We start from the raw sequence: 10,711 nt of genomic DNA, 5'->3' as shown, positions 1-10,711 counted from the left end.
GCAGGCGGACTCTCAACCACTGCGCCACCAGGGAAGCCCCAATAAATATATTTTTCAAAAGCCAGTTTTTGGTGGAAAGGAGGAAATAATCACTTCCAGTGGGCTGTAAATAGCACAACTAATGTACTGGTGCTTGGCATAAGATGTGTATTTGAATTAAATGCTTTTCTACAAATCCAATGCTAAACAGTCAGAATAAGTACCAAAATCTCTAGGAGACACATTAAAATGTTGCCATACAAAATCCAGCTTAAAGTCTTTCCATAATAAATTGGCAATTTCATACATTAACATTACTTTTTTAAGAAATTTTTTTCACATTACTTTTTATAGTTTTCCAAATTCTTAGTGAAGCAGGATGAAGTAGGGGAAAGGGGGGAAAGGGGAGGAGAGATGGTATTTAAATCTACTAGAACTAGGGCTTCCCTGGTGGCACAGTGGTTAAGAATCCACCTGCCAATGCAGGGGACACGGGTTCAAGCCCTGGTCCGGGAAGATCCCGCATGCCGCAGAGCAACTAAGCCCGTGCGCCACAACTACTGAGCCTGCGCTCTAGAGGCCGTAAGCCACAACTACTGAGCCCACGAGCCACAACTACTTAAGCCCACGTGCCTAGAGCCTGTGCTCCGCGACAAGAGAAGCCCCCGTGATGAGAAGCCCGTGCACCGCAATGAAGAGTAGCCCCTGCTCTTCGCAACTAGAGAAAGCCCGCACACAGCAACAAAGACCCAATGCAGCCAAAAATAAATAAATAAAAATTTTTAAATGTAAAAAAAAAAAAAAAAAATCTACTAGAGCTAGCTTTCCATACTGACTCATTTCACCCCTGTGTCAATATAGTGAAATGGGAATGATTCTAGCTTGACAGCCTGAAGGATTAAGGGTGAGAAAAGGTTAAGGACAGAGTGCACGATTCAGCTATATATGCAAGACGTTCTCTCCAAACTGGAACCACTGTGGCCACAGCAGGAGGCAGAGATGACCACTCTCACGTCGCCAAGCAAAGCAGGCCTCCACCAAACTGGCAAACCTCGCACCAACGTTCAAATCTGCCCTACACCAGAAACTTACGTCCAGTAGAGGAAAACATTACTACCTGAAGGGATGTGACCAGCGCAAAAGAAACAAGCGAAGCTATGGCCTTAAAGGAGTCCCCAGAGAAGCAGCCTGGCTAGGTCATTCACCCATGTGCACCAGCCTCCAAAAAGCATTGTGGTCACCCACTCTTACATACCTGCAGACGGCAAGGACGAACTGAGCCCCCAACAGAAGGCAAACAAACACACACGAAGCAGCGGAGCTCAGAAACGGAATCTACACAGCAAGAAGACATTTTGTAAAACCAGTTAATATTCTCAAAGATATGAAAGAAGGACCACGAAACAAGATCAGTATGGTATCAAAAAGGAACATTCGAGAACAACACTAACAAAGCAAACAGACAAACAAAAAACAAACAACTCTGGAAATTAAAAAAACCCAAAAGCACACATTTAAAACTCAATGGAAGGGTTGGAAGATAAGACTGTACAAAATCTCCAGAGAAGAACAAAAATACAGAGAAAAGAAAAATACGACAGAAAAAATTAGAGTTAGCCCAAAGGACTAAGAAACAGAAAGCTCTGGGACCTTCTTGGTGGTGCAGTGGTTAAGAATCCGTCTGCCAACGCAGGGGACACGGGTTCCAGCCCTGGTCCGGGAAGATCCCACATGCCGCAGAGCGACTAAGTCCATGCGCCACAACTACTGAGCCTGCGCTCTACAGCCCGCGAGCCACAACTACTGAGCCCGCGTGCCACAGCTACTGAAGGCCGCGCGCCTAGAGCCCGTGCTCCGCAGCAAGATAAGCCACCTTAATGAAAAGCCCGCGCACCAAAACGAAGAGTAGCCCCCGCTGGCCGCAACCAGAGAAAGCCCACGTGCAGCAACGAAGACCCAACGCAGCCAAAAATAACAATAAATTAATTAAATTTAAAAAAGCAAAGAAACAGAAAGCTCTGTCTTCTCCCCAACAATACTGTACACCTGTAGAGGTTAGAACACCACCTGCAAAGAAAGTGCCCAGGGAAAACCGTCTCCAACTCAGACTTGCACGCCCAACAGTCCATTTACTGTCAAGGTAAAATAATGGCATTCTCAGATAGAGAAGGTCTCAAAAGACGACCCACTGTGTGTCTGAATATAGTAAAAGATTTTTTGCAACTGGGGAAGGTGCGGCGGATGAATCAACGATATGCACATCGAAAATTAGGCAAAGAAACAAAGCGCATCCTTACATTTGGTGGTTATGAAAACTTGTGCAGGAGAAATAATCAGAGAGTGCACCCCCAGGCTCAGCAAGTGTTGGCACTGGCATTCAAAACAACACACACACCGAGTACCGCTAACCAAGTGGTTCTCAAAGGGGGCACTTTTTTTACTTTTTTGCAAATGCTATAACATTTTATTCTGTCAATTATGAGATGAAAAACGAATTTTAAAAATAAAGTGTGTCTTTAAATAACTTTTTCTACATATTAGCAGGATGCTTTAGCATTTTTTTTTTTTTTGTATTCGTATTCGTTTTTCTTTTCTAACACCCTCATTGGAGTACAATTGCTCCACAATGGTGTGTCGGCCCCTGCTGTACGACAAAGCAAATCAGCCACCCGCATACATACATCCCCACGTCTCCTCCCTCCTTTGTCTCCCTCCCTCCCACCCTCCCTATCCCACCCCTCCAGGTGGTCACAAAGCACGGAGCTGATCTCCCCGTGCCACGCGGCCGCCCCCCACCAGCCATCTTCCCCACCCATTAATCTGTCGATGGACAGCCAGGATGCCCCCAGGTCCTGGCCCCTGCAAAGAGCGCCGCAATGAACACCGTGGCACACGACTCTCCCCCGAACCATGGTCTTCTCAGCGCACAGGGTTTTGTTTTTTTTCAATTTTATTTTTTTTATTGAAGTAGAGTTGATTTACAATGTGCGCCAGTCTCTGCCGTACAGCAAAGTGACCCAGTTCTACACAGAGACATTCTTTTTTTCAAATATTCTTTTCCATTATTGCTTGCCACAGACATTCTTTTTTTTAAATATTCTTTTCCATTATTGCTTGATACTGAATACAGTTCCCTGTGCTCTACAGTAGGACCCTGTTGTTTATCCATCCTACATATCATAGTTTACATCTGCTCATCCCAAACTCCCAGTTCAAAGGGGGCGATTTTTGTCCCCCAGTGGACATCTGGCAACGTCTGGGGACGTTTCTGACCATCTCAGCTACGGGAGACAGAGGAATCTGTACTGGCTTCTCGGGGGTGGAGGCCAGGGATGCTGCTCCCACAGGGCACAGGACGGCCCCCCACGACAAAGAACTATCTGGCCCCAAACGTCAGTGATGCTAAGGTTGAAAGAACCCTCTTCTAACCAAAATTATGATGTAGTTACACTGGAGTACGGGGGCCCAAGGTACGTGTCTGGGTAGCTGGTGTGGAATAAAAGACTACATCCCAAGCTCCCATAGTGGGAAGTCAACAGTTATCCCAAAACGGAACAATGAAAGTAGCAGCCGTATAGAATATAGGCAAACGCCCAAAGAAATCAGCTAAAAAGTTTCAATAGCTTCTCTAGGGAAGAGGAAATGACAGTGGGGAACTGCTGGTATGATAACAAGCCCTGCAGAACTATTTGATTATTCCAAGCCTGCAAGAGCCACTTTGATAAAAATAAGAACAAATCTCAAAAAGATACACTAAAAAAAAAAAAAAAAAGATACACTAACATTTTGTGTCTTTCCTCCCTTGAATAAGTAAAATGTTGCCTTTAGAGCCCACACAATCTACCCTGCCTGGGTTCTTGTTGACCTTCACAATTTGCCTTTGATCTGAAAGTCGTAGTCACCTTTGGCCCAAAGAAAGACAATCCCAACCCTTTCCAGGCCACGTAAAGCACTGTTCTTCCAGACCCATCCCACAGAGGCGGCAGACGTTACCTCCAACTTCATACCCAGGAGATTTCAGAAAGACAGCCCAGGTTAAAAAAAAAAAGTCACCTCTGCATTGCAATTCAGAATCCCCTGGCTTTTCAGAACAACCTTATTTGTTCGAACCTAAAATAAAGTTAGTCCACTTATTTTTTAACCATATCCTACCGTCGTCCTTCCACTAAGATATGTTCCCCCAAAGAGAGGCCTTAACATTCGCACTGGTCAGGGAAACAGGCTCCACCTACCACAGGGCCACGCAAATATCGAATCCAGCAAGGTAACAGGAAAACAATTCTTCCAGAATACACCCTCCCTCTGTTGAGCACTGGCAAGGTTTTAAAAAGACCAAAAGAGCAATATGCAACCCTGAGGGCTTTCAAAACCCTTCGTGTGGGTGGAAATTGCAGCTTGGAAGAGTGCGGCTTGCATAATTTCTCATCAAAGGATGGCCCCATGCCTGACTGCAGTGCGTGAAAAGGAAAAGAAGCAAGACTGAATAAAAAGTCTGTTCAGCCTTTAAGTCCTTAAATTATCTCGTTGACTGTTTACACTGCGTCCAGTGTACAAGAAGAAAAGCTCCCCAGAGCCCCGAAGAAATCCTCAAATCCAGGTTCATTTGCATGCTGACACAAAGCAACTTCGGCAAGAGGACAGCTCCAAAATGCCTTCCAAGTAGAAAAGCCAGCCCTTTGCAAGCCGGGAGCCCAGTTTCTTTGGCCGAGAAATGGAACGGTGAATTAAGAAATCCCAGATAGTTAGGACAAGGCGAAAACGGCTATTTTTATGAGCCTTCCGTTCTCATTCTCTTCTACATTTAGCTCTCGGGCAAACTTGTTTTCTTCTTTTCAAAAGATGAATGTTAGGACATGTTACGAAGCACTCATAACTGAACCAGGAAGGGCAAAATCCATCACGATGCAGAAGTGTGAGGGACAGCTTACGTTTATAGCTTTTCACACTGTGGAAGCTTCTGGATTTATAGATGTGAGTCCTGCTGAATTAGTTTCTACGAGAGGAAGAACCCCTCACCCAACTGCACCTCAAAGCTCCAGCACCAGAGCTCGGGATGGGACTTGGGTCTCTCTGCCAGACTTCCCACCCCTGCACCCAAAACACCTCAGGAGGACCAGGGGTAAGAACTAACAAACAGGACCCAGCTAGGCACAGGCTGGGACAGGGGAATAAAGATATATCTGCATGCCAGCTAGCAAGACAGGTCTTGTCTTTCCACCAACTGGAAAGGGGTTTCAGCACAGGAAAGAAAACTCACTCTTTTTTTTTTTTTTAACCGCACTATTAATTTTTAAATACAAATGAGTCTCTGGCATTACACTTCTCTGAACAAACAGCAAACTGCAGCTGGCCTCCAAGAGGCTGGGATCTTACAGGGCCCAGGCGTTGCCTTGGCCGTAACAGTGCCCACAGCACCTGGGTCTGCCGAGGAGGGGCGCCCAGCCCTCACCCACCCACCATTTATTTCTATGGAGCCCTGGGAAAGCGGCAGCGCTCCTTAGACGGGTGCTGACGTGGGATTGTGCTTCGACACCGACATCGAGCAAAACCCAGAGAGGCTGAGATCCATCGGTTCCCAATACACAGCTGCGTTCAACACACACACACACCCCCACCCTTTTTCACAGCTTTCAGTGGTAACTGATAAAGAACTTGGCTCTTGGGGGCAAATATAAGGACATCCAGACAACAACTTGTCCTGACCAGGGCTGCCAGCTCACCAACGACCGTGACTCAGCACAGCCCATGAAACGGAGCCCCTTTCAGACCACCGCGGAAGGGACCTCCCACCCCCAACCGACAGCTAGTCTCTGCCCCAAGCCTCCTCCATCAGGAGCTCTAGGAGCTCTAACGGCTGACACAGGACATATATGCCACCTGGGTGTGTGGTCCAACCCCTCCCAGAAACGTGCCCTGCTTCCCCTCCACCCCGCCTTCAGCGTGCAGACCAAGAAGGACGTTTAAGGACACGGCCTGGCATCCAGCGAACGCCGCACGGTCCAAAGGCTCCCGAGAGGGTGCGTCAGGCTGGGCACCCCAAGCCCCAGCTCCCCCGCACCACCCCCCAGGACGGCTCTGGTCCCCAAAGGCAACCTGAAAATCAACGGGTTCCCAAAGGAGCCGCCCGTGGGACCAGGCCAGGCCCAAATTACTGTCCTCTTTGGAGCTCCTAGCTAAGGCTCTCTCGCATTCTTGGCAGGAAGGGGCGGGGAGGGCTAAGAAACGGTGAAAAGGAGGGCCAGGGGCTTCATTCCTTCCCCGGTTCACAAACATTCCTGAGGCCGAAGGGGGCCTGCTGACACCCAGCTGGCCCACTTAAGGTTTCCTAACGAATCCCCAAGGGCCCTTCTGGAGTTCTAGCCCCTCCAGTGACACATTAGAAAGCAGGCCCTAGCCACCCCCACGGAACTTTTACACTTGCTGAGCTGATGGGGAAAGAAGGTGCCACGCAGACAGCAGGACCACGTACAACATTGCACCTACTTACACAGGTCCTGAGAGGTCCCGCATCAAAGCACAGTCTCGGAAACACTAACAAGTCAAAGTCTTTGGAGTTTCTTAAGGCACGGACATTATTTCTGCTCCTCTCCGACAGCAGTATGAAAAACTGGGGTTCTGTGTCTCTTCCAGCCCTGGTAATACATCAAGCTACAAGTCAGTGTCAACGTAACGAATGGTCACAAATCTGGTTGCCACCTTGCTGGGGGACTTCAAGTGTGCACTTTGAATTCCAGGAATGCCACTCCCGGGAAGTCAGTATCCCTTTAACTTCAAACCCGACCCAGAGAAAAGGCAGTCCTCACCGAGCAGCCCCGCTGAATGCCCATGAAACACAGCACTCCGGAGTTCCTGCTTCCATTTCCTTTTTCCAGATACAAAAATGCAGGTGAAGCAAGTATTTGTTTGAGTTTTACTATGTAAATAAAGCCTATTACCAGGGCCAGCGAGCGCTTAGGAAGAAAACAGCCTTCCCCGCCAAAGCTGACTATGCCAGGGGCCTCTGAGTATCTTCAGAAAGAACAATTAAGTTCACGCGTTCAAAGCTAAAATCCTTTCAAAGCAAAAGTGATGTACAGTTACTCTAGCGAGGGTGATCTGTGCCCGGGAGACATCTGGCAACGTGTGCAGACTTTTCTGGTTGTCACACTTGGGGGGTGGTGCCAGAGGGCAAAGGCCAGGGCTGCTGCTGGACACCCTACAATGCATAGGACAGCGCCCCCGCCCCCAGCAAAGAAACATCCAGGCCAGAACATCGGTAGTGCCAAGGTTGAAAAACCCTCATAGGATGTGACAAAGTTACTGAATGTGGCATTGCAAGGGATTCCAGACAAGAGCAGATGGCACCAAGTGGAGAGAAAGCAGAGACATGCAGGGTCAAGATCTGGTCCTGAGGACCCTTCTCAAGATTTGCCAGGTTTCTGACCTCAGGGCACACCACTGAACCCTCCTTGGCCTTAGCTGTTTCATCTATAAAATGGGCTAATGAAACTCCATCAAGGGGCTTCCCTGGTGGCGCAGTGGTTAAGAATCCGCCTGGCAATGCAGGGGACACGGGTTCAAGCCTTCATCCGGGAAGATCCCACACGCTGCGGAGCAACTAAGCCCGTGCGCCGCAACTACTGAGCCTGCGCTCTAGAGTCCGCGAGCCACAACTGCTGAGCCCACGAGCCCCGACTACTGAAGCCCACGCGCCTAGAGCCCGTGCTCTGCAACAAGAGAAGCCACTGCAATGAGAAGCCCGCGCACCGCAATGAAGAGTAGCCCCCCCCGCCCGCCGCAACTAGAGAAAGCCCGTGGGCAGCAACGAACACCCAACACAGCCAAAAATAAATGAATGAATAAATAGGTAAAATAAAAAACTCCATCAGGAGATCAGGGATTGAGCCAGCCTTGTTCTTGGCATCAGTTCCAGTTCTAAGATGTACACTCCTATGAGGCTTTCAACTGAGACACTCATCATCATGAACAGTGCATCCTCTTACACTGGACCAAGCTTCCTCCAAGTCAGATTCTGTTAGAAATGAGCTGTACAATATCCCAGGGCTCTAATATGTAACAATGTAACGACAAGGTTTTTTAAATGCAAAAAAAAAAAGCCATTAGAAGGCCTATTATTTAATGAGCCTTAAAGATTTTTAGTAGGTACTGGGAAAGGAAGATTCAAAGCTTGGATTAATCTAAATTCTGGAGGTGGAACAAATTTCCCCAGTCTCCATCACAACAGTCTATTTCCATTTTTTAAGTGATTATAATGGACACGCTTTCCTTTATCCTTCTCTAATAATGTGACAGTTAATTACCAGCTGTTGGATTGTAAACATGCATCAGTGATGACTTAATGCAGGAGAAAAGACAAGCAGGTGAAATACTGCAAATAGCATGCAATACAATGTGTGGTTAAGGAATATATACATGCATGTGTGAGCACACGTGTGTAGCATGTGTGAGCACACGTGTGTGCGCGTGTGAGCACACGTGTGCGCATGTGCACACAAGTGTGCATGGAAATTTGTCACAGATGTCCCAAACTGTCCTGGATCCCCTCCATCCTAAGCAAAGAAACCACGTATCTCCAGTCACAGTAAAGCACCTATAAAAACCAAGCAGCAGTTCAAGGGAGGGACATATGAGCATCTCAGATAAGACTCATGAACAGTTTTATTTCTGCAAAATCCTGAAGCACGATCTGGAAAGGCAGGGCGTGTACACGGCCACCAGCCTAGCCCTACCTACCCACACACCTTAGCAACTACCGTGACAGCCAACCCAGGGGCCCAACCAGGAGCAGACTGCCTGCCGCCTGTGCCCTGATTAGGCCCTGGTGTGTGGCCATGGGTTTTACTGCCCACCTCCTTCAGTTTCTAGAACAGGGTCCTCTTGCACAAGCAGAAGAGAAACCACTAAGAATGCGTGGGGTTTTTTAGAACTTGAGGTACAGAGAAAGGAGAAGGTCCCCTTCTCCGGCTTCCGGTCAAACAACTGAATTTTAGAGTTTAAGTCCAGCTTTCTTACACTGCATAAGCCCAAAAAGCAAGATGTCATCTTAAATAATGTTTTATGACTTACTCCATCTGCTGTAAAGACAGGTCCAAGGAAGACAGGTTGAATCGCTTGGCTCACGGGCCCAGCCGCTCCGTGGCATGTGGGATCCTCCCGGACCGGGGCACGAACCGGTGTCCCCTGCATCGGCAGGCGGACTCTCAACCGCTGCGCCACCAGGGAAGCCCGCGCGTATTCTTTTTTAAAAGAATCTCTAGAGACGATAAAAGTCTGAGTAATTTACCTGATATCTTTTTAACTTTTACCATCAGAAATGCCCGGTAAAACTTTTATTATTGAAAAGGCACGGGCTACTGTGCCTTAACACACGCATATGCAGGAAATGCCTGTCCTGCACGAGGTGTGCACTCCACGGCTACCCCACCACACACATTCTTCCAAAGAATCCAATTCATTAATGGGTTTGCACATGGGTGAAACTTGTAACAACAACGACAGCCTCTCTCCCCGGTTCCACATAAATTCAGTGCACGTCTCCCCTCAAAGTCTCTAGTTTTATAAATATAAAAATGAGAGAAAATAAAGATCAGAAGTTGAGTGTCTCATTTACTATCTAGACAACAAAGCCACACCGCCTCCCAAATTCAATCCGGTGGGGTGGGTTAGGAGTCACTTTAGTTCTTCCTGCTGTGGTGAAGCAGGAAAGCAGAGAAAACCAGTAAGTCACCTTCAAACGCTTCTAGAAGCCAAGAATTTTTGCATTTTAAAGGGAACTTTGTCCCCGGGAATGGCGCGGCCCAGACCTTCCCAGAGAAACTGACCAACAGACACTTTTAACCAGAAGAAAACAGGACGACTGGTTTGCTGTCTGTGTGCTTTTTACAGGTTTATAGGGGTTCGGCTGGTAAGTTTCAAGATGGTTTTCTGTTTCGAGACAAGAGAATTCAAAGTCACCCCTACACACACACACACACACACACACACACACACATATTAGGAACTTATTTTGGGGGCTCAAATCCCACTTTCATAAAGGACGATGAAAAGTTTCAATTTGTTTTTGCAGGTATCCAGAGCGCCGTGGGTCTAGGGCTGGAAGCGAAAGTCAATAAATATTGATGGGCTTTTGGGAATCGAGAAGCTCGGCTGGCGGCAGCTGCTAGTCTGGGCTTCCTAGCAATAACGGGTGCAGGTCCAAGGGGTGCAGAAACAAATACCTAGACAGGCAAACACAGGTGGGGACGTCTCTGTCCACCCCCGGCACGTGGGAATGTCCCTCCCCGACCTCTGGGTAGGCCCACAGGTGCAGGCCGGCGCAGGCGAAGCCGGGAGTGACAGGGGACCCTGCCAGGCCCTTCCCAGGAGGGGGAGGGGAGGGGACCCGGAACAGGAGCCATTGAAACTGCGCGGCGCTGGGAGCCAGCAGGACCGGGAAACAACGCAGAGGGACCAAGGTGGCGCCCGGACCACACACCTATGCGAGTCCTACTACCCACGTCCTCGCAGGTGACCCGGGCGGACGCGCGTCCCGGGCCCGGGGGCGCGAACCGGACACCCCCTCCAGCGCTCCTACCCCTCGACGAGTCCCTCGGCCCCAGGCCACCTCCCGGCTGTCACCGTGCGTGTCCCGCGCCCTCCGTACCTTCGTGATAACCAGCGGCTCGCCGTGCTCGCGGCCGCCCTTCAGGGTGAAGCCCCAAGGGGCGCCGCCGCTCAGCTGCAGCCCCACCAG

The 10,711-nt window shown here is 48.9% G+C and overlaps 1 protein-coding gene across 1 annotated transcript in view; it reads right to left on the bottom strand.

Annotated features, from left to right (window-relative positions):
* The window catches only part of LOC112407131 (protein Shroom2-like), a 131,329-nt gene that overhangs the window by 106,055 nt on the left and 14,563 nt on the right, over positions 1-10,711 (bottom strand). Inside the window, exon 2 of the mRNA XM_024756307.1 lies at positions 10,622-10,696. Coding sequence (XP_024612075.1) covers positions 10,622-10,696 — 75 coding nt within the window. The remainder of the gene's footprint in view (positions 1-10,621; positions 10,697-10,711) is intronic.

The sequence above is a fragment of the Neophocaena asiaeorientalis genome, unplaced genomic scaffold (genome assembly GCF_003031525.2).
Source record: "Neophocaena asiaeorientalis asiaeorientalis breed wild unplaced genomic scaffold, Neophocaena_asiaeorientalis_V1.1 scaffold69, whole genome shotgun sequence".
Lineage (NCBI taxonomy): Eukaryota > Metazoa > Chordata > Mammalia > Artiodactyla > Phocoenidae > Neophocaena > Neophocaena asiaeorientalis.
This window is presented reverse-complemented; position numbering and strand designations above follow the sequence as displayed.